At 43.8% G+C, this 27,325-nt stretch overlaps 1 protein-coding gene across 2 annotated transcripts in view; it reads left to right on the forward strand.

The window, feature by feature from the left end:
- The first annotated feature begins 9,504 nt into the window (after positions 1–9,504).
- abhd10a (abhydrolase domain containing 10, depalmitoylase a) overlaps positions 9,505–27,325 on the forward strand; it is a 56,498-nt gene continuing 38,677 nt past the window's right edge. The window contains exons 1-3 of one of the 2 annotated variants that reach the window (XM_068032905.1): positions 9,505–9,632; positions 23,946–24,126; positions 27,014–27,149. In XM_068032905.1, the coding sequence (XP_067889006.1) occupies positions 9,539–9,632; positions 23,946–24,126; positions 27,014–27,149 (411 nt within the window). In that variant the 5' untranslated portion in view covers positions 9,505–9,538. The remainder of the gene's footprint in view (positions 9,633–23,945; positions 24,127–27,013; positions 27,150–27,325) is intronic. The other variant, XM_068032906.1, reaches the window with a different exon arrangement.

Genomic DNA, 27,325 nt, shown 5'->3' on the forward strand with positions numbered 1-27,325 from the left:
ATTAGAGGAGAAATGATAATTGTTTTCATTCAGGGCTATTAAGATCTGGAACTCAACACCCGAAAGGGTGCTGGAAGTACAGTCCAAAGGAAATTTCAAAAGGCAATTGGACATGTACTTAAAGAAAACTAATTTGCAGGTGTATGGGGAGAAAGCTAGGAAGTGGAAATAAATTGGACAGCTCTTTCGAAGAGCTGACACAGGCACAATGCTCCGATTAGCCTCCTTCTGTACTGTAAGATTGTATAAAGCAATTCTAAATCATACAAGAAGCAAAAATATTGTTTAACTCGAATGCAGATTTTTTAATAGTACTTTGTAGCGGTGTTTACGAGGGAAATGGATGCTGACAAAATATTGGTAGAAGTGGAGATGGTAGAGGTAATGGATGGAGTGAAAATTGATAGGCAGAATGTATTGAAAAGGCTGGCTATGCTTAGGGTGAATAAGTCACCTGCTCCAGATGCCTTGCATCCCAGGTTGCTCAGGAAAGCCAGGGTGTTGATAGTGGAAGGGCTTGCCATAATCTTCCCTAAATACGGGGCAGGTGCCAGAAGATTGGAAAATGGCAAATGTGACACCCTTATTGAAGAAAGGGTGTAAGGATGTTCCTAGTAACTACAGCACTGGTCAGTTTAACATCAATAGTGGGTAAGGTTTTAGAAACAATAATTCAGGAAAAAATTAACAGGCACTTGGAGAGGTTTGAGTTAATCAAGGACAGCATGCGTGGATTTGTAAAAGTTGGATGATGCTTGACTGATCTAACTGAATTTTTTGATCAAGTAACAGAGAAGGTTGATGAAGGAAATGCAGTGGATGTTGTCCAAATGAGTTTTAAGAAAGCATTTGACAAACTACCAAATAAACGGTTGGTTAACAAAATTGACGTTCATGGAGTAGGAGGGTCAGTCAGCTTGGATAAATTGGCTTAAAGACAGAAAACAGGGAGTCATGGTAAATGATTATTTTTCAGATTGGAGGATGGTAGACAGTGCTATCAGTGCTATCTCCAAGGTTCAGTGCTAGGACCACTGCTTTTTTAATATATATAAATGACTTGAATATTGGAATATAGAGTAGAATTTCAAAATTGGCTGATACCAAATTTGGAGGTGTGACAAACAGTGAGGATGATACCAATCAACTACAACAGGACATAGATAGGCTAGCAGAATGGACAGACAAGTGGTAGATGGAATTTAATACTGATAAGTGTGAGGTGATGCATTTTGGCAGAAGGGACAGGGTGAGACAATATAGACTTAATAGCACAGTTCTAAAGAGTGTACAGGGACAGAGGGACCTGGGGGTTCATGTGCATAGATCTTTGTAAGTGGCAGGACACATTGATAGAGTAATTACCAAAGCATACGGAATCTTGGGCTTCATAAATAGTGTTATCGAATACAAAAGCAGGGAAGTTATGCTGAAACTTTATAAAGCTCTGCTTAGCCCACAACTAGAGTATTGCATCGAGTTCTGGTCACCACACTTTAGGAAGGATGTGAGGTACTTGAGAGAGTTTGGAGGAGATTTACCAGAATAGTTCTAGGGATGAGGGAATTTAGCTACAAGGGTAGGTTGGAGAAGCTGGGATTGCTTTCCTTTCAGCAAACAAGATTGAACGGAGATCTGATAGAAATGTACAAGATTATGACAGGCTTAGAGAAGGTAAACAAAGAAAAGCTGCTCCCATTAGATGATAAATCTGTGTCCCCTAGTCCTTGCACTAAATCCACTGAAGACACGTGAACCCCAAGAGAGAAAAGTCTCCTACAGCGACAAGGTGGATGTGAGCAAGAACGTTGTTATGTAGCAACTGGTAATAGTCTGGAACTCACTGCCTACATGGGTGCTGGAAGGGGAGATGATCAATGATTTCAAAAGGAAAGTGGATTGGCACTTGTGGGAAATAAACTTTGCAGAGCTACGGGGAGAGAGCGGGGGAATGGGACTGACTGGATTGCTCGAGAAAGCTGCCATTGGTTCGATGGGCCAAATAGCCTCCTTCTGTGTCATAATGACACAATAACAATTAGAACATAGAACAGTACAGCACAGTACAGGCCCTTTGGCCCACAATGTTGTGCCGAACCTTTAACCTACTCTAAGATCAAACTACCTACATACCTTTCATTCTACTATCATCCATGATTGTTTTCTTTACAAAGTTATGGTTTATGTATAAGGTTTCTTTAGACAAAACTGCCCATTAAGTTAAATATAAAATTAAATGTGTGAGGACAAAAAGGTGCTTTGCCAAGTTAAAGAATAACACCACATTGTGCCAGTTGCCCCACAATGTCTATGTACTGTTAGGACCAGGTGAGAAAGGTGTCTGGGTTCCCTTTCAGCTTTCACCTGGTCTTACGTAACAGGGTTTGATTTGTAAAATACTGTGTTTTTAGCTCCCCCTTGATGAATCCTTGTTCACCGCTTTCCAAATATAAGGCAAAGAAACCAGCACAAACAGGTTTTCTTAGGTTTAAAGAAGGAAGGTTGAAATTTATTAAACTTAAACTCTAATTCGGTTAATGCCTACGGATATACAACATGCCCACGCTAGCATGCATACGCGATACACACATGTAGATAGAGACAGAAAAGAGAAGAAAAATAAAGTGGAAAAGTTTGAAGCAATCTCTGAAGGGGGGTTTTGTTACGGTTCTTCGAGCTTACTGTAGAGTCTTTGATTGTAGGTAGATCTTGCTTTTCTTTGGGGCCCAGTATTCTTCTTAAACCTTGTCGCTGTAGGAGACTTTTCTCTCTTGGGGTTCACGTGTCTTCAGTGGATTTAGGGTTCTGTGAGAAAGAGATGGAGAGCCAGCCAGGAGAGATCTGTTTCAGTCCTGGAGCATTCTGCAATCTCTGAGTTCAAACTATACAATTCAGAAAAACTAGGTTGCCAAGCAAGCTAGCCACGTGATCAGCTGGTCTGACCACGTCTGGTTCTCTGGTATTAGCCGACCCTGGGACGTTTCTTCTTACACATAATACCTGGTTATCGAAGTCTATTGTGGGTTAAATTGGATAAAGGAAGTAACCCCTTTGTCTCCACAAGCGCTGTCTGTTAATATGCAGATGTCTTTCCAGGCAAGGGCCTGGTGATTTTTAAACAAGTCCTTTCTTCACTTCAGCAACAGTTTTCAAATCAATGTTCAATGAATATGCCTCATTCTTGGCAGGTGGGGGTCCAGTATGACACCTCCACACCCAGCGAATGAAACATGATTTGAGAAAAGTGCGTTTCATTCAAAGGGTTGAGAGAAAATATGATACAGAAACAAAACAGGCATTCCTCTCAGTCATTCCCATTCATTCATAAATCCTAAAACTTAATACAGCCTGTCTTTTTTTAGTGGCAGTGCTGCTTTAATTGCCCCTTTTTAGGCATCCCAATAAACAGGTGGCTTTTTTGGGGAAGTTTTTCTTCAGTTTGCCCATTTCAATGACTGCCTAGGGTGTTTGAGATGGTTAGGTTTAATTAGCCCCGTGTTGGAAATTTTTTTTTTCTGAAGAGTCAGTAGGGTCTATCCTGAACTCTCCTTCAGTGCTTTGCTGAGTCACGCAAAGGCTTTTGACTTCGGGGATGCGCGTTCTCTCTTCATCTGACTGTAGGGGTGGATTCTTTGCTAATCTCCCCTTTGTCCTCTGGGACACTACTGCCTGCAGGTATTTGTGCAAACTCTACTGCACTCCCCTGTGGCACTTTGACTAAGTGAGGTATTGCCCTCACAGTTTCACTACCCCCTAGGAGGAAATGGCGGAGGATGATCCTTTGGATGTGGAGGTTGGTGGGGTGGAAAGTGAAGACAAGGGGAACCCTGTCGCGGTTCTGGGAGGGGAGGGGGGGAGGGGTGACGGTAGACATGTGGGAAAGGGGCCGGACACGGTTGAGGGCCCTGTCAATCACAGTGGGGGGGAATCCTCGGTTGAGGAAAAAGGAGGACATATCAGAAGTGCTGTTGTGGAAGGTTGCATCAGAGCAGATGTGTCGGAGACAGAGAAACTGGGAGTAATCGGAGTCCTTACAGGAGGCAGGGTGTGAAGAAATATAGTCGAGGTAGCTGTGGGAGTCGGTGGGCTTATAATGAATATTAGTAGACAGCCCATCGTCCGAGATGGAGACAGAGAAGTCGGAAAAGGGAAGTGTCGGAGATAGACTATGTAAAAGGTGAAAGAAAGATGGAAATTGGAAGCAAAGTTGATAAAGTTTTCCAGTTTTCCAAAGTTTTAAGAATAATACTGGGCCCCAACGAAAAGTAAGACTACTTACAAAAGCACTACAGTGAGCTCGAAGCACAGTGACAAGAAACTGTACTGATATTGCCTCAAACCTCTTTTTTTTTTACCTTCAGCTCTTTTCTGTCTCTATTTGCATGTGCATATTGTGTATGCATGCTAGCGTGGGGCACGGCGTGTATCCGTAGACGTTAACCGAATTAGAGACTAAGGTTAAGTTTAATAAAATTTCACTTTTCTTCTTTAAACCCAAGAAAGCCTGTTTATGCTCACTTCTTTGCCTCATAATTGGAAAGTTACATCATCACCCTCGATAAAAACAAAGGTGACCGCGGTGACTGCAACAACTACCGTGGAATCTCCCTGCTCAGCATAGTGGGGAAAGTCTTTGCTTGAGTCGCTCTAAACAGGCTCCAGAAGCTGGCCGAGCGCGTCTACCCTGAGACAGTGTGGCTTTCGTGCAGAGAGATTGACCGTTGACATGCTGTTCTCCCTTCGTCAGATACAGGAGAAATGGTGCGAACATCAGATGCCCCTCTACATTGCTTTCATTGATCTCACCAAAGTCTTTGACCTCGTCAGCAGACGTGGTCTCTTCAGACTACTAGAAAAGATTGGATGTCCACCAAAGCTACTAAGTATCATCACCTCATTCCATGACAATATGAAAGGCACAATTCAACATGGTGGTTCCTCATCAGACCCTTTTCCTATCCTGAGTGGCGTGAAACAGGGCTGTGTTCTCGCACCCACACTGTTTGGGATTTTCTTCTCCCTGCTGCTTTCACATGCGTTCAAGTCCTCTGAAGAAGGAATTTTCCTCCACACAAGATCAGGGGGCAGGTTGTTCAACCTTGCCCATCTAAGAGCGAAGTCCAAAGTACGGAAAGTCCTCATCAGGGAACTCCTCTTTGCTGACGATGCTGCTTTAACATCTCACACTGAAAAGTGCCTGCAGAGTCTCATCGACAGGTTTGCGGCTGCCTGCAATGAATTTGGCCTAACCATCAGCCTCAAGAAAACGAACATAATGGGGCAGGACGTCAGAAATGCTCCATCCATCAATATTGGCGACCACGCTCTGGAAGTGGTTCAAGAGTTCACCTACCTAGGCTCAACTATCACCAGTAACCTGTCTCTAGATGCAGAAATCAACAAGCGCATGGGAAAGGATTCCACTGCTATGTCCAGACTGGCCAAGAGAGTGTGGGAAAATGGCGCACTGACACGGAACACAAAAGTCCGAGTGTATCACGCCTGTGTCCTCAGTACCTTGCTCTATGGCAGCGAGGCTTGGACAACGTATGTCAGCCAAGAGCGACGTCTCAATTCATTCCATCTTCGCTGCCTCCGGAGAATACTTGGCATCAGGTGGCAGGACCGTATCTCCAACACAGAAGTCCTCGAGGCGGCCAACATCCCCAGCTTATACACACTACTGAGTCAGCGGCGCTTGAGATGGCTTGGTCATGTGAGCCGCATGGAAGATGGCAGGATCCCCAAAGACACATTGTACAGCGAGCTCGCCACTGGTATCAGACCCACCGGCCGTCCATGTCTCCGTTTTAAAGACGTCTGCAAACACGACATGAAGTCCTGCAACATTGATCACAAGTCGTGGGAGTCAGTTGCCAGCGTTCGCCAGAGCTGGCGGACAGCCATAAAGGCGGGGCTAAAGTGTGGCGAGTCGAAGAGACTTAGCAGTTGGCAGGAAAAAAGACAGAGGCGCAAGGGGAGAGCCAACTGTGTAACAGCCCTGACAAACAAATTTTTCTGCAGCACCTGTGGAAGAGCCTGTCACTCTGGAATTGGCCTTTATAGCCACTCCAGGCGCTGCTCCACGCACCACTGACCACCTCCAGGCGCTTACCCATTGTCTCTCGAGATAAGGAGACCAAAGAAGAAGAATTGGAAAGTAGTGAACAAGGATTAACCAAGGGGGAGCTCAAAACACGGTTTGTTTAAAAATTAAACTCTGGTACAATAAGACCAGGTGAAGGCTGAGAAAGGCCCTTAGACACCTATCGCACCTGGGTTGTAACAACTTCAATGGCTGCAAAGCGCTTTGAAATATCATAATGTTGTGCAAGTGCAATGGAGATGCAAGATTTTTCTTTTCTGCAATTAGTAACAGATTTCACATTGATCCAGATCTTCTTTTACACTGTTCTGAAAAATATTCTCGTATTTCCTACATCTACAAAAAAACATAATACATAGCACAATTTGTAATGCAAAATAATTTCACAACTGTTTCAATAATTCAGTTGGAAAATTTTAACGAGGGATTAATATAAAAAAGTAATTCAGTACATTGTCACATTAAGGTCACATTAACATTTAAAGGAGTTAGGCTTTGTCTGTTAAACTGGAAGCAGTTCATCTGGTTCTAGGCTGAAATTATAAAAACTGAGTAACTGACTGAAAGCAGATTTATTCCTGTAGTTAGGGTCGCAATAAAGGTTGTTAGCCCTGCAACACCGGCCTGGATTTCACAGTGAGCAATGAAGCAACGCCACTCGCTGATGACCTTGAAGAAAGCTGCCCACAAAGAACTAGCAATCGCTGTGGTGTGGATTTCACCTTTCTGTTCGTTAGATTAAATCTGGTGCAAAGTCAAGGGTATTTCCAGATGTCCAGTGATGTAATAAAGCAAGGCAAGCAGTCGATCACATTGGACTAACAAGGCATAACATTTTAGGGGTTCTTAACAGCAATATTCAAGCATTAAGGGGAAGTTCTCTTCAGTTCATTGATTTAATTGCAGTCTGCTGGAACTTCAACAGCGCACCCTTTGAAGATGCATAGAATCACTCAAAGCAATTTCTGTGTTTAACAGCACGTCTGGACTCCAGAAATTGTTGTCTGTTTCAGAAGCGTAATGACAGTGAACTATTGGAAAGTCCAGGCTAATAACTTCCAAATTATTCTGGCCCAAGTAGTTTCAAACATGTATTGCCGAATAACAGTATGGTCCATATAAAACTGTTTTACAGTATTACATCACAGGACAAGCAATTAATGCAATCTGTTCTTCCCAGAATTTCAAAATAAACAGCCTTGACCTTCGTGGGCTGCCACAAGGCAAAGGGCTTATGACAGTCTTGAGAGCATTCGAAGTTTTGGGACAGATCAGGCTTTATATGTACAGTTCTGATGAAGGATCACTGACCTGAAACATTAACTCTGCTTCTCACTCTACAGATGCTGCCAGATCTGCTGAGTATTTCCAGGATTTCTTGTTTGTGTTACTATGTACACTATTTGGTTACCTTGCGCTGCATCTTTAGTCTCATCTCTTGGTCATTAATCCTATCCTCATGGTGACTTTATGTTAGCTGACTTCACAGGCCATGTCCTGCGGGTGGGGGCGGGGGTGCGTGGAAATGGTGTGGAGTATCGTGGGGACAAGCATTTCCCATAGAATGTGAAGCAGTACTGAATGAGGAGAAGCCAGGAAAGGGATATGTAAAACCTAGGGACCTTGCTGTGGATAAAGTGAAAGATTGTTTCCATTGATAGGCTAACGGGGAGTTAGGGAATGGAGACAAAAGATTCCAATTGAAAAAAACCAAGGGGGAAAAGAGAAGAGGAGGTTTCTTGAATTGAGGGCTATTAGACTGAGGAATCCTTCAACACATGTGCCAATTGAGTGATTGAGGTGGAAACTAAAATTTAATTTAAGGGGAAGTGGATAATTATTTCAAAAGGGAGAATATAAACAGTTCTGAGGGAAATGGAATTGTGGGGAGAGCTCCAGCATTTCTGGTCAAATGGCTTTTTGTGCTGTAATTTCTATAATTCTATGAACATTTTCCTTTGAGACTGAGCCCAGGGACTGGTTTAGAAAGATTGGTGCTGAGCTGAGTTTAAGATGATGTGTCCAATGAAAAGTGTCCCCAACACTGAGCCTATTGTCTTTTTGTGCATTACATATAGTTTGTTTTAAGTCAGTTTGTAACAGCCAGTTTAGACATGTGAAATTTAGGTACAGATCACTCAGACTAGGATTCCAGTTCACAGTTGTCACCTTCACACAAAATCACATCAACTGCACTACCCTCATCTATCTTCCTTGTTACTTCTTCAAAAAATTCAATCAAGTTGGTCAGACAAGATCTTCCCTTAACAAATCCACGCTGACTATCCTTGAATAATTTGTGCCTTTCTAAGTGACAGTTTATTCTGTCTCAGAATTGATTCTAAAAGTTTGTCCAGTGAAGTTAGACTGACTGGCATTTAATTATTCAGCCTATCCCCTGCTCCCTTTTTAAACAGAAGTACAATGTTAGCAGTCCTCCACACCTGGCATCACACCTGCATCAGTGAGGACTGAAAAATGATGATCAGACCTTCTGCTACTTCCTCTCTTATTTCTTTTAACAGCCTGGGATGCACTTCATCCAGCCCTGGTGATTTATCAACTTTCGAGGATGCTAATCCCATTAATACTTCCTCTCTCCCTATGTTTATCACATCCAATACTTAACACACCTCTTTCTTAACTACAATATCTGCATCGTCCCCCTCTTTTGTGAGCAAACTTACTTATAAAGTAATAGTAAGTTATTATATTACTGCTCTTCATAAAGCAACTTACTTTTACTTATCAGGGCAAGTTCAGTAATTTATCATTTGTTACTGATTGGAAACAATTATTCTCTCTTTGCCTGCTCATGAACGATTTCCTGGTTCTTGGAGCCATGGGCAAAGACAATGAACTACATATACCCAATCTTTATAAAGGTAAATGTAACCACATTTGTAGAAGTCAGGTGATCAGGCATCACTAGATCAGGTCATGCAGTCAGCACATCACAGCTCAAACCTCCAGCAAAGCCTCAAACAGTAGTTGACAACCCTATCTAAAGGATGGGCTGAACTCAAATACCAACTCCAACAGATCACGACAACCATTCCCGGTACTTGGACAGTTCTACATCCGTGCTCTGTAGTTCACAACACCCATTACCTGCTGAGATATCCGTAATTGGACTCCAACTTTAACCACAACACTAAACTCAACTGCCCGGTTGCCACCTGCGATCCGGGTCAGAGGTCGACCTCCCATGCCCGGATGTAAGTGATGTTAAAACGGCAATGTGCAAGCAGCGGCTTTGCTGTTATGGCTCGGTCTCATGAATATTAAGCGCATGGCCCCTCCCCCGGGCTTATTTACACTCAACGCATGGGCCCCCCCCCCCTAAACATATTAATATTCAGAAACGAGCTCCACCCCCTTTCCAGGCTTATTAATATTCAGTATTTTGCTCCCCGCCCCTCTCCAGATATCATGGCGGCTGTTGCGATGAGTGGGTTGCTGGGCTTGGTCGGTTTGAGAAGTGCAGCTGTGTGGCGGCGGGGACCCAGGTTTCCTCATTATGTGGGTAAGTTGGTGAAGATTTCTGTGGTTGTGCTTGGAAGCTATTCGACTATGGTAGCGGCATGGTTTATTTAAAGCAGGAACAGGAGGCGCAGCGGGGTCTGGCAGTTGGAGCTGAATTTGCTCTCCTTACACTTGTACCCACTGAACATTGTTCAGGAGGAAGCCGATTAGCCTGTATCGTAAGTGACAAATGGGGAGGGATTGATGTGCTGAGACATGCCCTGTTAACATTGTAGTGCCCATATTCTATCACCCAGCATCTGGTAAGACAACATTGTACAGGCCAGTTGTGAGGGGAAACAGCAAAGCCAGTTAGACCCAAACTTTTTGAGACGGAAAACTCTGTAAGCTATGAGAAAGTGGAGTGCTGACTTATACTAATTCGTTGAGTGCCCTGAGGAACTGGCACCTTATTTTGGTTGGGTAGCAGTTTTTACTTTGCTCTTAGTGCTCTGTCTTTGGCAAAAGTTAGCTCATCATGTAGATCTTAGTACATCTAGTGCTTCCTCACAGTAGATATTTAAATCCAGTTGTGGCCATTTTATTATTTGTGAATGTTCTCTGTCTGGCTTTCATGGTTGATTATTGGCTAAATATTCCTACATAAGGGGTGATGTAAGATCCTAAGAAATCGGAGCAGGAGGAGGCCATTTGGCTCCTTGAGCTTGCTTTGCCATTCAGTAAAATCATGGCTGATCTGATTGTGACCTTAACTCCACTTTCCTGCCTGCCCTCAGTAAACCTTGACTCCCTTGTAGATCAAAAATCTGTCCAACTCTGCACTGAACGTATTCAATGATCCAGCCTCCACTGCTCTCTGGGGAAGAGAATTCTAGTTGCTAGTGACATCAAAGAATATGGGAATAGTGTGGGAATTTGACTTTGAGGTAGACAATCAGACATGATCTAGAATGGCAGAGTAGGCTTGAAGGGCTGAATGGCCTACTACTCCTATGTTCAAAGATTAATGACCTTCTGCTAGAAAAAAATCCTAATTTCTGTCTTATACTGGAGACCCCTTCTTTTGAAACTGTGGCCCCTTATTCTACATTCCCCCACGAGGGGGAACATCCTCTCAGCATCTACCCTATCAAGCCCCCTCAGAATCTTTATATGTTTCAATAAGATCACCTGTCATTCTTCTAAACTCCAATTGGTTTTGGCCCAACTGCTCAACACTTCCTCATAAGACAACCCCTTCATCCCAGGAATCAACCCAGTGAACCTCCTCTGAACTGCTTCCTGGTTGGCATCCTACCATCTACAAAAGATGATGGGCATGCAGCAAACAATCCATTTCGGTGGGATTTCTTGGTGTACCTTTGCTGATAGCGGTGAAGGCCAATCCTTGAGAGGCAGGATCTGCCACAATTGCTGCACATGAAGCTGCCAAGTGACTCTGAGTTGTTTTTGGCATTGGCGCCTGTTGCCAAGCTGCTGTAGTCACTGGTTGTGGTGGTGGTGCATGCCCGGCCACAGGATGTGTTGCCATTTCCCTCTTTCGCCAGCTAGTGACTTCCAGTTGCGATAGCCAACATTTAGGGCCTTCATGTTACGCTTGCAAGCATCCTTGAAGCAGAGCTTTGGGCATCCCGTTGGTCGTCTGGTCCCGGCTACATCACCATACAGAGGGTCCTTGGGTGTGCCACCGTCTTCCATCCGGCGGATCTGTCTAGCGAAGCTGCCTCTGTTTGATGCCAACACATATGATAGCTCTGCCTTTGAGAGGCTTGTCGCATTTGTGATTTTTTTTTTTCCTCCTGCCAGGATATACACATAATGCGCTGCAGACAATGAAGATGGAAATTACTGAGTTTCTTTTCCTGGTAGCTGTTCATGTTTCACAGCCATACAGCAAGCTACTGAGATCACAGGCTTTCTAAACCATCAGCTTGGTCCAAAGGGTCAGTTTAGTGTTGTCCCATTGGTGTCTCGTGAGTCGGCCAAAGGTAGTCACTGCTCTGCAGTGTATCGAGCTCTGCATCAAGGGGCACCATGGACCCAAGGTAGCAGAAATTTCTAATCACTTCCAGTAGGGTGTTAGTGTGATCTGGGTGGAGATGCAACACCTTGTCCCATGACCACAGTTTACTTAATGCATATAGTAAAGGAGGACAAGTTACAGGCATGAGAGAGTCAGTCCATTAGTCTTTGTAGACGAGTTTCCGTGAGAGCATCTAGCACTGCATCATCAGCATAGAGGAGTTCTCTGATCAGGATGTGCATCAGGTGTGATGATGCAATATCAACAGAGTAACTCTGAAGAGTTATGAGAAAATTGACTTGATAAGAAAAAAATGAACTTTTATTTTTTTTAAAGTGAACAGTGGTCCAAAATGGCCAACGAAGAAAAAGGGGATTAACTTTTATATATTCAAACAGTCTGACAAAGACAAAGGACAAATCTTCAAAGCCAAAGAGTGTTAATGAAACCTATCTCACACCTATCCCAAAAACATTCCAGAGTTAAATCTCTACTTCACACCTCGTTTGTTTTAGAAGAAACAATGTCATGGGCCATTGTGCGATCACCATAGGAAAGAAACCAGAATGTCTCTTAACCTGAGATGAGAAGTGAGAGTTTTACCTTTTTTTGAAAAATCAGGCACAGAGAGGGACTGACCCAGAAGGTGAAACTACTTGTAATAGCTGGCATTCCAGCAATCCAGAAAGCACCTGCCCTGTGAAAAAAAAAATACAGCAGAGAGAGAGAGAGAGAGCTGGAACTGACCCGTCCTCTTCAACAGCACCTTCAATCAATAGAGAAATCTACAATTATCTTAGGCCTGCATCTATCTGGACTTCGCATCTCAAGAGAATTCAACAGGTTTATTGTAACCCTTCTCCCCCACAAAAACCCACCTAACTCTTTGTCTTCTCTGTCTGTTTCTTCGTGTGTGTACGCGGGCGTGTAGAGCGAATGAGGTGACAATTTTGGGATCAGGCATAGTGATCAATAAGCAATTGACTTTCTGTTTTTTAAAACCTACAAGAAGACCTGTCACTGTCTGTTTATTTGAAAAATAAAATCCCAAGGGGCTAAACACTTACTACAAATGCACTTGTTAGGGTCAGGGAGGGAGTTGAACAGTGGGAACCACCCACGTCGCACAACGTGGCCATAACAACGTGATGTGATTTTGTCTTCACTTTGAGCCTTGATAAATTGTAGAGCTTGCCATCTGACCTAATGTGCAAGTAGACCCCTTCCATATCTGTAGGGAAGGTGAAGGTCAGGAGCATGGAGAAGATGATGTCAGACAGAGTCGGGGCTAGGACACAACCCTGTTTCACGCCATTCTTCATTCCAGAATTGTCGGAAGTGGAGCCATCAAACTGTACGGTGCATGTTGTCATGGAAGGAGCGGATGAGGCTGAGGAGCTTCGGTGGACAGCCAATTTTTCCCAAAATCTTTTAGAGCTCTGCTCTGCTGACTTTGTTGAATGCCTTAGCAAGCGCTATGAAAGTAAGGCAAAGGGGTATACTGTGTTCTTTGCACTTCTCTTGTAGCTGGCATATGGAGAAGATCATGTCCACAGAAGATCTGTCAGCATAGAAATTGCACTGTCCATCAGGGTACACTTGATCTGCAAGTAAATGGAGTCTTTTAAATATGAGCCCTGCAAAGGCCTTCCTTAAGGACTGAGATGCCCTGTCGCTGCAGTCTCCTCTGTCATCTTTCTTATTGTATCGTGTGATGATTTTAACGTTCTGCATCTCCTGTGGAACAGAGCCTTCTTTGCAGCAGAGAAGGAGAAGGTCATAAAGATGCGACCATAGATGGGACTTTCCATGCTTGAGCAGTTTGGCTGGGATTCTGTCCTTGTCAGGTGCCCTTCTGTTCACTAGACGTTCAATGGCCATCTCGAGCTCCGTTGATGAGGATTCGTCATCTAAATCATCCATGACAGGAAGTTGCAGGAGAGTGTCAAGCGCAGACTGGGAGATTTCTGACTCTCAGGAGTACAGCTCATAGTGGTGTTCAGCCTAGCGGGACATCTGTTTACTTCTGTCGGTGGGTACATCACCATCTGCCAACTTCAGGGGAGCAACTTTAGTGATGGCAGGGCCAAGTGTCCTCTTGGTCCCTTTGTACATAGTTCATAGTTGAAACACTTCTGTTCTTGTAGAAACTATATTTAAAGTGCTAGAAACCTAAATACAGAAATGTCTGGATGCCAACTGTGGCTCAGTGGTGGCTTTCTACCTGAGTCAGAAGGCCTTGGGTTCAAGTCCTACTCCAGAAACAAGCAAATAATTTGGCTGTCATCTTATTTGCATCTTGTAGGCTGGGAGGAGGAGGAGGCCTGTGATTGGAACGGCTCAAGGCGTTGGTAGTGGAAGGTCGGGGGGTGGGGTATAGGCTGGAGATTAGGTCTGGGGCGAGCTGAAAGCTTCCTAGAGGGGTCCAGTTGGCACACTGCTGCATCTCCTGGCCCGCAAGGAGTGTTAAAAGAATCCGTTGCCTTTGGGGAGAGAATAGCTTTTGACTCTGTTTCACTGCCAAGTCTCCCGATTCCCCAGGAAAACCATACAGCACCAGTTAATTTTGAATTGGGCTCTCAATTGCATTATAGGATCCCGATTTAACTATGTTAATAAGTGTCCCATCTCTCTATGACAGGACACTTTGATATGCCGATGTGGTGGCATGCTTGCCGTGTTGGGCACGGGTTACACATTTTACCTTAAAAACCTCACCCCCAACCCTCCCTTACGGGTGGGGAGTTCATAGCAAGGGCATTATTTCTGTTGTATGCTAATGAACATTTTCTGCCATGTAAATGCTTGTTTTCCTTTGAGAAGGCCAGAGAATCTCTGGAAGGGTGTCAGTAACTGCAAGGATTCCCCACACAGTACTGCATTTTAAGTACTGTGAGCTAAGATTGTGTGCTCAAATGCTGAGTTAGACCTTGAACCTGCAAGCTTTTGACTCTGAGGCAAAAGTACTACCAACTGAGCCAAACAGTATGAACACCATGGACCCATTTTGAGGCAAGTGAGGGGAGCAGGGGACAATGCCTGAGCCTCCTCCGATATTTGACCTGGGGCCTAATTTCAACAAAGTGGATGAAATGTGGAGTGTAAGAGGCATCTGACCAGTGAAACATTACTGAAGGTCGGGCAATTGTCAAGGTCAAGTAAGTCAGAAAAAGGGACCAGTTGATGGCCACGGGTGGGGTGTTTGCTAGGTGGAGTGTAGATTGATGATTGGGTAAGGCTGATCAGTAGCTGAGTTGTGGGGAGTGACCTGCGTTCTTTTAATGTGGGGTCACGAGGAGCACTCCTGCCAGTTAGCATCACATTGTGCTGTGCAAGTGCAGCACAAGGCGAGTGAAACACTCGGCATTTCAGATGTGTAGATCCTTAATTTAAAGAAATTAGTTCCACCTTTGAATGTCCTAGATGTGCACTCATGATGCCAGCACAAGCACTTCACCCAATATAGTGGGTGGCACGCCTCCAATCAGAAATATGTGCATGTGTAACACGCGAAATGCAGATGCTGTACAGCTGAATTTCTCTGTCCATGATGTAAATTATGAGGAACACCAGGTTTTGGCAGGAGAAAAACATTTTCTTACTTTTTAAGCAGGTTTCATACAATTCTAGGTAATGCTGCAGGATACATAGATATAATATTTGTGTACCTCCGTAGCTATCAGTAAGTTTAAAGCAGACAGTTAAATATTGTTTGAGTAAGTTTGCTATGTTACTGTGCTTATTTAGGTTGCAACAAGACCATAGTGAATGCCAGAAATCATTGATCAGAGCACATGTTACTTGTGAGTAATGCCATAGGAAATCATGTGTGCATAAATACAGGCCTGTAATTTGCTGTTATAAAGATGGCAAAACTGTCATCGCTTGTTGGCATTACTGCGTAAAACTGACGGCAACTTCTGGCATCCGCACATGTACAGATAGACACGGAAATACGGAAGTGATACTATGCTTCTCCATAGGCAGTGTGCTGTTGTACTCTTCACAGATGCAGTCAACACAGAATTAACATGATTTCTAGCTGTTTATGCACTATTCATACTGTAAAGGTGTAACTGAGTTTTTAACGGCCCAATAAGTCAAAATTACTGCTGATTAGCCTCTCTAGCCCTGAAAAAACTAATTATACAGATGTGGAGTGTCATTCCCTCAAGAACATTCAAAAATTCCATTTTAAAAATAATTTTTTAATGTTTGTGATATTTCAGCTGCTTTCTTAATCCCATCTGTATGCCTCAATCATTATTTTGATTTCTGCAAAATGATCAATATGTGAATTATAAAACCTGCTTTTTGCTCCCTGTTTTCTCCCTCTCCTCTCCCTCTCCATTTAGAAACATAGAAAATAGGAGCAGAAGTAGGCCATTCGGCCCTTCGGGCCTGCTTCGCCATTCAAAAAAGATCATGGTTGATCATCTAATTCAGTACCCTGTTCGTGCTTTCTCCCCATATCCCTTGATCCCTTTGGCATGAAGAAATATATCTATCTCCTTCTTGAATATATTTAATGACTTGGCCTCCACTGCCTTCTGCGGTAGAGAATTCCACAGGTTCACCACCCTCTGAGTGAAGAACTTTCTCCTCATCTCGGTTCTAAATGGCACGCCCCGTATATGAGACTGTGACCCCTGGTTCTGGCCTCCCCATCCATCAGGAGCATCCTCCCTGCATCTAGCCTGTCTAGTCCTGTTAGAACTTTATAGGTTTCTATGAGATCCCCTCATTCTTCTAAACTCGAGTGAATACAGGCCTAGTCGACCCAGTCTCTTCTCATACGTCAATCCTGCCATCCCAGGAATCAGCTTAGTAACTCTTGCCCTCCATGGCAAGAACATCCTTCCTCAGATAAGGAGACCAAAACTGCACACAACACTCCAGATATGGTCTCACCAAGGCCCTGTATAACTGCAATAAGCCACCCTTGCTTCTGTACTCAAGTTGGCCTTCATTGCAAGAGGATTTACCATTCACCTTCCTAACTGCTTGCTGCACCTGAATGCTTGCTTTCAGCGACTGTTGTACAAGGACACCCAGGTCTCGGTGCACCTCCCCCTTTCCCAATCTATCACCGTTCAGATAATCCCCCTTTCTGCTTTTACAACCAAAGTAGATAACCTGACATTTATCCACATTATACTGCATCTGCCATGCATTTTCCCACTCACCCAACTTGTCCAAATCACTTTGGAGCCTCTTTGCATCCTCCTCACAGCTCACATTCCATGCCAGTATATTGCCCCTAATCCCATGTGCTTTAATTTTGCACACTAACCTCTTATGTGGGTCCTTATCAAAAGCCTTCTGAAAATCCAAATACACCACATCCACTGGTTCTCCCTTATCTATTCTACGAGTTACATCCTCAAAAAATTCCAGTTGATTTGTTAAGCATGATTTCCCTTTCATAAACCCATGCTGACTTTGTCCAATCCTGTTTATGCTTTCCAGGTGTTCTGCTATCACATCCTTTATAATAGATTCTAGCATTTTTCTCAGTACTGATGTAAGGCTAACTGGTCTGTAATTCCCTATTTTTTCTCTCCCTCCTTATTTAAATAGTGGCGTTACATTTGCCACCCTCCAATCCAGAGTCTATAGAATTTTGGAAGATTACCACCAATGCATCCACTATTTCCAGGGCCACTTCATTTAGTACTCTGGGATGTAGATTATTAGGCCCTGGGAATTTGTCAGCCTTTAACCCCATTAATTTCCCTGGCACTTTTTTTTTACTAATACTGATTCCCTTCAGTTCCTCCCTCTCATTAGACCCTTGGTTCCCTAACATTTCTGGGAGGTTATTGTGTCCTCCTTTGTGAAGACAGAACCAAAGTATCTGTTTAATTGTTCTACCATTTTTTTGTTCCCCATTATAATTCCCCCCTTTTCTGACTGTAAGGAACCTATATTTGTCTTCACTAATCTTTTTCTCTTCACAGTGGTGCAATGGTTAGTACCGCAGCCTCCGCTCCAGCTCCAGCTCCAGAAACCCGGGTTCAGTTCTGGATGCTGCCTGTGCAGAGTTTGCAAGTTCTCCCTGTGACCACGTGGGTTTCCGCCGGGTGCTCCGGTTTCCTCCCACAGCCAAAGACTTACAAGTTGATAGGTAAATTGGCCATTGTAAATTGCCCTTAGTGTAGGTAGGTGGTAGGAGAATTGAGGGAAGATGGGGATGTAGTAGGGAATATGGGATTAATGTAGGATTAGTATAAATGCATGGTTGATGGTCGGCACAGACTCGGTGGGCCGAAGGGCCTGTTTCAGTGCTGTAACTCTCTATGACTCTGTGACAGATTTACAGAAGCTTTTACAGTCAGTTTTTATGTTTCCTCCAAGTTTACTCTCATGCTCTATTTTCCCCTAATCAATCCCTTTGTCCTCCTTTGCTGAATTCTAAACTGCTCCCAATCCTCAGACTTGCTGCTTTTTCTGGCAATTTTATATGCCTGCTCTTTGGATCTAACACTGTCCCTAATTTCTTCTGTAAGCCACGGTTGAGCCACCTTTCCAGTTTTATTTTTGCGCCAGACAGGAATGAATAATTGTTGTAATTCATGCACACGTTCTTTAAATGTTATCCATTGCCTAGCCACCATCAACCCTTTTAGTAAAGTTCCCCAATCTACCATAGCCAACTCGCACCTCATACCTTCGTAGTTTCCTTTATTTAGATTCAGGACCCTAGTTTCAGATTCAACTGCTTCACTCTCCATCTTAACGAAAAATTCTAACATATTATGGTTGCTCCTCCCCAAGGGACGCTGCACAACAAGACCGTTAATTAATTCTTTCTCATTGCACAATACCCAGTCTAGGATAGACTGTTCTCTCATTGGTTCCTCAAAGTATTGGTCTAAAAAACAGTCACGTACACACTCCAGGAAATCCTCCTCCACGGTATTATTGCTAATTTGGTTTGACTGGTCTATTTGTAGATTAAAGTCACCCCTGATTATAGTTTTACCCTTGTTGGATGCATCTCTAATTTCCAGTTCAATGCCATCCCTTACATCTCCACTACTGTTTGGGAGCCTATTGACAACCCCCACCAATATTTTCTGCCCCTTGGTGTTTCTTAGCTCCACCCATACAGATTCCACATCATGATTTTCCGAACCAATATCCTTCCTCACTATTGCATTGATTTCCTCCTTAACTAGCAATGCTATCCCACCTCCTTTCCCTTTTTGCCTTTCCTTCCAAAATATTGAATACCCCTGGATGTTCAGTTCCCATCCTTGGTCTCCCTGCAGCCATGTCTCTGTAATCGCAACTATATCATAACCATATATATCTCTTTGCACTGTTAATTTATCTACCTTGTTGCGAATGCTCTGTGCATTAAGAGACACAATGCCTTTAGACTTGTCTTTTTAACATTGTTAGTCCTCTGAGCTTTATTTTGCACTGTGGCCCCATTTGTTTCTCGCTCTTGTTTTCTCTGCCTTTCACTTTTGTTCCTTACCTTTCTGTCCTTCATTTATATTCTTGTTTCCCCCTCCTCTGTCTCCCTGCTCAGATTCCCATCCTCCTGCCATTCTAGTTTAAACCCTCCCCGACAGCACTAACAAACACCACCACCCCCCCACCCCCAGAGGAAATTGGCCCCAATCCTACCCAGATGCAACCCGTCCAGCTTGTACTGGTCCCACCTTCCCCAGAACCAGTCCCAATGTCCCAGGAATCTGAATCCCTCCCCCCGACACCATTTGTCCAGCCACTTATTCATCTGATATATCCTGCTATTTCTGCTCTCACTGGCACGTGGCACAGGTAGTAATCCGGAGAATACTACCTTTGAGGTCCTACTTTTTAATTTATATCCGAACTCCCTATATTCAGCTTGTAGGACCTCTTCCCCCTTTTTTACCTATGTTGTTGGTAACGATATGTACCATGACAACTGGCTGCTCACCCTCCTCCCTCAGAATGCCCTGCAGCCGCTCCATTACATCCTTGACCCGAGCACCAGGGAGGCAACATACCATCCTGGAGTCTCTTTTTCCGGCCGCAGAAACACCTGCCTGTTACCCTTCCAATTGAATCCCCCATCACTCTTGCCCTGCCACTCTTCCTTCCCTCCTGTGCACCAGAGCCACCCATGGTGCCATGAACTTGGCTCTTGCCGCTTTCCCCTGAGCCATCTCCCCCAACAATATCCAAAGCAGTATATCTGTTAGAGAGGGGGATGGCCACAGGGGACTCCAGGCTTCCTGTACTCTGCCTGGTGGTCACCTATTCCCTTTCAGCCTTTGCAACATTTGCCTGCGGTGTGACCAGCTCGCTAAATGTGCTATCCACGACGATCTCAGCATCGCGGATGCTCCACAGTGAATCCACCCGCAGCTCCAGCTCCGTAATGCGGGTAGGCAGTAGCTGCAGATGGATACACTTCCTGCACACATGGTCGTCAGGGACACTGGAAGCATCCCTGATTTCCCACATAGCGCAGGAGGAGCATATCACGGTGCGAGCTGTCCTGCCATGATTTGCCTTTAGATTACTTAGTTACTCCCTTTAATTAAAAAATACTAATTACGCTTGGGGCCTTGTTGTACTCCAAACACTACCCACTACAATCTAAATTCCTTACCGTTACTTTTGAAGCTAATTTACTCCCTTCCTATGAAAATTCTTCACTCGGTTTAGCTGAGCAATCTGCCTGCTACTTACATAGAAACATAGAAAATAGGAGCAGGAGTAGGCCATTCGGCCTTTCGAGCCTGCTCCGCCATTCTTTATGATCGTGGCTGATCATCCAACTCAGTAACCTGTTCGCTCTTACTCCCCATATCCTTTGATCCCTTTACCCAAGAGCTATATCTAACTCCTTCTTGAAAACATAGTTTGGCATGAACTGCATTCTGTGGTAGTGAATTCCACAGGCTCACCACACTCTGGGTGAAGAAATTTCTCTTCTTCTCCATCCTGAAAGGTTTACCTCGTATCCTTAGACTATGACCCTTGGTTCTGGACTCCCCCACCATCGGGAACATCCTTCCTGCATCTACCCTGTCAACTACTGTTAGAATTTTATAGGTTTCTATGAGATTCCCCTTCTTCTGAACTCCAGCGAATATAATCCTAACTGACTCAATCTCTCCTCATACGTCAGTCCTGCCACCCCAGGAATCAGTCTGGTAAACCTTCACTGCACTCCCTCTATAGCAAGAACATCCTTCCTCAGATAAGGAGACCAAAACTGCATGCACTATTCCAGGTGTGGCCTCACCAAAGCCCTGTATAATTGCAGCAAGACATCCCTGCTCCTGTACTCTAATCCTCTCGCTATGAAGGCCAACATACCATTTGCCTTTTTTACCGCCTGTTGCACCTGCATGCTTACCTTCAGCGGCTGGTGTACGAGAACACCCAGGTCTCGTTGCATATTCCCCTCTCTCAGTTTATAGCTGTTCAGATAATAATCTGCCTTCCTGTTTTTGCTACCGAAGTGGATAACCTCACATTTATCCACATTATACTGCATCTGCCATGCATTTGCCCACTCACTTAACTTGTCCAAATCACCCTGAAGCCTCTCTGCATCCTCCTCACAACTCACCCTCCCACCCAGTTTTGTGTCGTCTGCAAATTTGAAGATATTACATTTCGTTCCCTCATCTAAATCATTAATATATATTGTGAATAGCTGGGACCCTAGCACCAATTCCTGCGGTACGCCATTGGTCACTGCCTGCCATTCGGAAAAAAACCCGTTTATCCCAACTCTTTGTTTCCTGTCTGCCAACCAATTTTCTGTTCATCACAATACACTACCCCCAATCCCATGTGCTTTAATTTTACACGCTAATCTCTTATGTGGGACTTTGTCGAAAGCCTTCTGAAAGTATAAATAAACCACATCCACTGGCTCCCCTCATCAACTCTACTAGTTACATCCTCAAAGAATTCTAGTAGATTTGTCCAGCATGATTTCCCTTTCGTAAATCCATGCTGACTTTGTCCGATCCTACCATTTTTCTCCAAGTGCTCTGCTATAAAAGCTTTGATAATGGACTCTAGAATTTTCCCCACTACTGACGTCAGGTTGACTGGTCTATAATTCCATGCTTTCTCTCTGCCTCCCTTTTTAAATAGTGGTGTTACATTAGCTACCCTCCAAACTGTAGGAACTGTTCCAGAGTCCATACAATCTTGGAAGATGACCACCAATGCATCCAGTATTTCTGGGGCCATTTCCTTAAGTACTCTGGGATGTAGATTATCAGGCCCTGGGGATTTATCAGCCTTCAATCCGATCAATTTCCCCAACACCATTTCTCTACTAATACTGATTTCCTTCAGTTCCTCCCAATCACTAAACCCTGTGTTCCCCAACATTTCTGGTATGATATTTGTGTCCTCCTTTGTGAAGACAGAACCAAAGTATGCATTTAGTTGGTCAGCCATTTCTTTGTTCCCCATAATAAATTCCCTTGTTTCTGACTGTAAGGGACCTGCATTTGTCTTCACCAATCTTTTTCTCTTCACATACCTATAGAAACTTTTACAGTCAGTTTTTATGTTCCCCGCAAGCTTACTCTCGTACTCTATTTTCCCCTTCTTAATGAGTCCTTTGGTCCTCCTTTGCTGAATTCTAAACTGCTCCCAATCCTCAGGTCTGTTGTTTTTTCTGGCAAATTTGTATGCCTCTTCCTTGGATCTAATACTATCTCTAATTTCCCTTGTAAGCCATGGTTTGGCTACCTTTCCCGTTTTACTTTTGCGCCAGACAGGAATAAACAATTGTTGCAGTTCATCCATGCGCTCCTTGAATGTTTGCCATTGCCTATCCACCGTCATCCCTTTAAGTAATATTTCCCAATCCATCATAGCCAACTCGTACCTCATACCTTCGTAGTTTCCTAAGATTCAGGACCCTAGTCTCAGAATCAACTACGTAACTCTCCATCTTGATGAAGAATTCTATCATATTATGGTCGCTTATCCCCAAGGGGTCTTGCACAACTGGATTGCCAATCACCAACGCAAGCTCGAGGAACAGCATCTCATCTACCGATTAGGCACACTACAGCCTGCCGGACTGAACATTGAGTTCAATAACTTCAGAGCCTAACAGCCCCCCATTTTACTTTCATTTTTAGTTATTTTTTCTTCCTTTTTTCTACATTCTTTTTTACAATCTTTTTTTGCATTTATTTCATTTCATCTTAGTTTGTTCAGTTTGCTTACCCACTGTTTTTTCCAGGTTTGCACTTGCTGCTGTTCAGTATTCAGTGTATTTACACCTAATCTGTACTAATGCTTTGTCTTTCAACACACCATTAACATATTGTTTGCCTTTGCTCCGTGACCTTTTGGTCAGCTATGTGGCCTGGTCCAATCTACACCTTCTCCTTTGTTATCTCTTGCCCCACCCCCACCTCACTTGCTTATAATCTGTGACTTTTCTTATATTTGTCAGTTCTGAAGAAGGGTCACTGACCCGAAACGTTAACTCTGCTTCTCTTTCCACAGATGCTGCCAGACCTGCTGAGTGATTCCAGCATTTCTTGTTTTTATTGCCAATTATTCCCCTCGCATTACACAATACCCAGTCTAGGATGGCCTCTTTAGTTGGTTCCTCAACATATTGGTCCAGAAAACCATCCCGTATACACTCCATGAATTCCTCCTTTACGGTATTGTGACTAATTTGATTTGCCCATTCTATATGCAAATTAAATTCACCCATAAATACAGATGTTCCTTTTTCGCATGCGTCTCTAATTTCCTGTTTAATGCCATTCCCAACATCACCACTACAGTTTGGGGTCTATATACAACCCTTGCTTATATTGTTGCTAGATGCCACAAATGTTGCCAAACTCAACGTCATGATGAATTAAAGGAAAATGATACTCTAGAGCCCACTAAATCTTTGTGGAGCTTTTCTCGGGGTCAGCGGTAAGCGCTGTCTCTTAGCTGCTGACTGCAAAATTCGGGCCCTTGTCTTCAATACAGTGAGAGAAGAAGAGACTTGTCGTCTCTAAGAGGGTAATAAGAGTTGGAGACAGACACAGAGAGAACACTGATAGAGACTGTGAAAGACATAAAGAAAGGAGGCTTGAAATGCAAACAAAAACCAAGCCAGAAGGAAACTTTACGGGAAGATACAGTTTTCTTTTCCCATTTTGTGCATAAGCAATGTCATGAGTGATCACGTAACAATAAATGTGGAAAATTCTGTTTTGAACTGCTGAAATGTAAGCCTTTCAAATGTGTTGCATATCAACAAGTTTGAGCCGATTTGTATCTAACCAGTGTGAAGATTGCTTGTATATGTTGATCCATGTTTTACTGTTCTAGAGTGCCGGAAGAAGTCAACCAAATACCTAACTCGTTCAAATCAACCAAAATTAGCATATAGGAAAATAAAAGGTAGAAGCCCAGGAATCATTTTCCTGCCTGGTTTTGCCTCGACTATGCAGGCACACAAGGCAGTGGCAGTTGAGGATTTCTGCAAATCAATTGGGCATTCGTTTGTAAGGTACTGTATGGAAAATGTACGATCGATGTCTCTTAGTGCACTTTAAGTACAATATTTGGTGTCATTGGATGCATATTATTCCAAAATTGAAGTGTGGTTAATCTCAATTTACAATACAATATATTTTCCCCTCTAGGATGTATTTTCCCTCTATTCCCTGTTGCAATGATTTAAATTAGAATTCATGTCTCGAATGTAAAAAAAAAAATCAACATTGTACAGTATAGTTCTGATGGTTTCATTTGTAGTTTGCTTTGCCAACTAGAAACAGTGAGCTTTATTTTGTGACCCTGCCCCGATGTGAGGAAAGGCAGTGGGGCCCATAGAATCGTAACAGGGCATGGCGGGCCCGTCGCCGCCCCACCACCAAGCGATGATAGGCTGACAACGGACTTCTTGCCGAGAGGCCACTTGTGGCCCTTAAGTGGCCTATTAATGGCCAGTTAAGGGCCTCTTCCCGTCGCCACTGGGATCTAACCAGTGATGGAAGGCATCTTGTAAAATGAGGCACCCTCCCTGTAGGCTTAGAGAGGGATGTGCCTCCTCTGGGCAATCTGTGGCCCATGGAGGGCTCTGGCTGGGAAACAATACACCTCCCAGAATTCCCCTCCCCCTGCGCTTTACAAACATCCCGCCCTCACCGGGGCCTTCCAGACTGGCCTCGGCGACCTCACCTCATTTACCTGAGGTCCGGGGTTCCATCGCTGGGCCTGGGTCCAAGGTCTCTAATACCGGCAGTGGCCACTGCTCCTGGTGGCACTGCCGATACCGCTGAGCTGCTAGCCCTGATTGGCCAGCAGCTTTTGGAGGTAGGATCCCTGCCCTTAAGGGGAAGGGATCCAAGCACGGGGCACTTGGGCAAAAAAAAATGGAGGATCACTCCGGGGTGTGGGGGGGGCGGGGGCATGGAAAGGCCAAAGTGGGGTTCCCCCTGTCTTCTTTGTCTGGTGCTGGGAGCCCCGCCTCCTACACAAAATCCAACCCAGTGTGTCAGAAACAGTAGGAATGTAGCAAGATGTGTGCTGTCTAGCTCTCCTTTCTGTATAATTCAGGATTCTTTTCCTCTTTTTCCAACCCCCACTACAAAAAAAAATGTAAGGATCACTTATTGCTTTATTGAAATTCTGAATGCATACAAGCCAATTTCTTGTATACCTCTAGAATATAAGTTGTAAATATTTTTTTCCTTTTGTATAGGATTGTTCCATTTATAAAGCATAGATAGTACAATTTTTTTTTTAAGATTTGTGTGTAGCATTGAAACAGCATTAAGTATATTGTTTGCTTTCACTCAAAAATCTTTACCACAGATTTGCTGGCAGCCAGTGCTAAGCCAATAAGAATCTGTTGCTATCAATTGAAGTTGCATAATACGCTTGCTTTGCACACTTGTGCTTGAGATACTTCTTTTTGTCCAATGCCCTATCGTTTTCGTTATTAACAATTTTTATTACTTGGGCTTTAATCCTATCCCCTGTTTTGTTATTGCTCATCTAAAATTCTAGTTGCCCATCTTCTCTCCCTTTTCCTCCAACCCCCAGTCCCCACAGTTATTCCTTGGTACACTTCTCATCAACTTCTTCATTCCCAAAAAGCCTTAACTTTTCTTGTGTTTCTGTTATTCTGTTACAAAGAGTTGTTCCTTGGTTACAACAATAACAACTTTTATTTATATAGCACCTTTAACATAATAAAACACAGGAGCATTATTAAACAAAATTTGACAGTGTACTACAGCAAGAGATGTTAGGGCAGATGACCTAAAGTTTGGTTAAAGATATAAGTTTTGAAGAATGTCTTTAAAGGAGGGAAGAGAAGTAGAGCGGCAGAGACATTTAAGTTGGGGCTAAAGAGCTTAGGGCTGAGGCAGCTGAAGGCACAACCAGCAATGCTGGAATGATTGAAATTGGGGATGTTCAAGAGGTCTGAATTAGCAGATATCTCAAAGGGTTATGGGGCTGGAGGAGATAAAGAAGGGGGAAGTCATGTAGTAATTTGAAAACCAGGATAAGAATTTTAAAATTAAGGCGTTGCTCAACCAGGAACCATTGTAGGATACGGGTGCAGGCTGAATGGGGCTTGGTGAGTCAGAGCATCAGAGTTTTTATGACATCAGGTATATGGAGGATAGCACAGCACAGGCTGGCAAGGAGTGTATTGGAATAGCCACATCTTAAGGTAACTAAGTCATGGATAAGGGTTTCAGCAGCCGATGAACTGAAGTAGAGGTGAAGTTGGCCAATATTATGGTGGTGGAAATGGGCTGTCTTAGTGCTGGCATGGATATGTGGTTGGCAGCTCATCTTGGGGTCAGATGTGACGCCAAGGTTGTGAACAGTCTGGTACATCTTCAGCCAGTTGCTAGGGAAAGGGATGGAATCAGTGTCTAGGGAACAGAGTTTGTGGAAGGGGATGAAGACAATGGGTTTGGTCTTCCCAATATTTAGCTGGAGGAAATTTCTGCTCATCTAGTAATTCATGACAGACCAGAAATCTGATAATTTAGAGACAGTAGAGGGGTAAAGCTGGGTGGCATCAGCGTACATGTGGATACTGACGCTGTGTTTTCAGATGACATGACTGAAGGACAGCATGTTGATGAGGAATAGAAGGGGGCCAAAGATAGATCCTTGGGGGACACCAGTGGTAACAGTGCAGGAGTGGAAAGAGAAACCATTGCAGCTGATTCTCTGGCTATGATTAGATAAGAATGGAGTCAGGTGAGTGCAGCCCCACCCAGCTGGACAACAGTGGAGCAGCATTGGAGAAGGATTGTGTGGTTAACCCTGTCAAAACCTGCAGACAGAACAGGAAGGAAAAGTTTACCTTTGTCACAGTCACTTGAATGTAATTTGCGAATTTGATAACCATTTCGGTACTGTGGCAGGGGCAGAAACCTGATTGGAGGGATTCAAATATGGAGTTCCGGGAAAGATGGGCATGGATTTTGGACGCAACGACCATTCAAGGACTTTGGGGAGGAAGAGAGTTGGAAATTGGCTTTCATGTGCAAGAATGGAGAGGTCAGTGCTTTTTTGAGGGGAGGGATAATGTTTTCAGATTTGCAGGAGAGGGTGATAGTGGAGAGAGAGCTGTTAACAAGAGCAGTTAACATGGGAGTCAAGTAGGGAAGTTATATGGTCAGCAGTTTAGTCAGAATAGGGTAGCGGGAGCATGAGGTGGGTCTCATGGACATGAT

Source organism: Heterodontus francisci, chromosome 6, assembly GCF_036365525.1.
Source record: "Heterodontus francisci isolate sHetFra1 chromosome 6, sHetFra1.hap1, whole genome shotgun sequence".
In the NCBI taxonomy this organism is placed as follows: Eukaryota; Metazoa; Chordata; class Chondrichthyes; order Heterodontiformes; family Heterodontidae; genus Heterodontus; species Heterodontus francisci.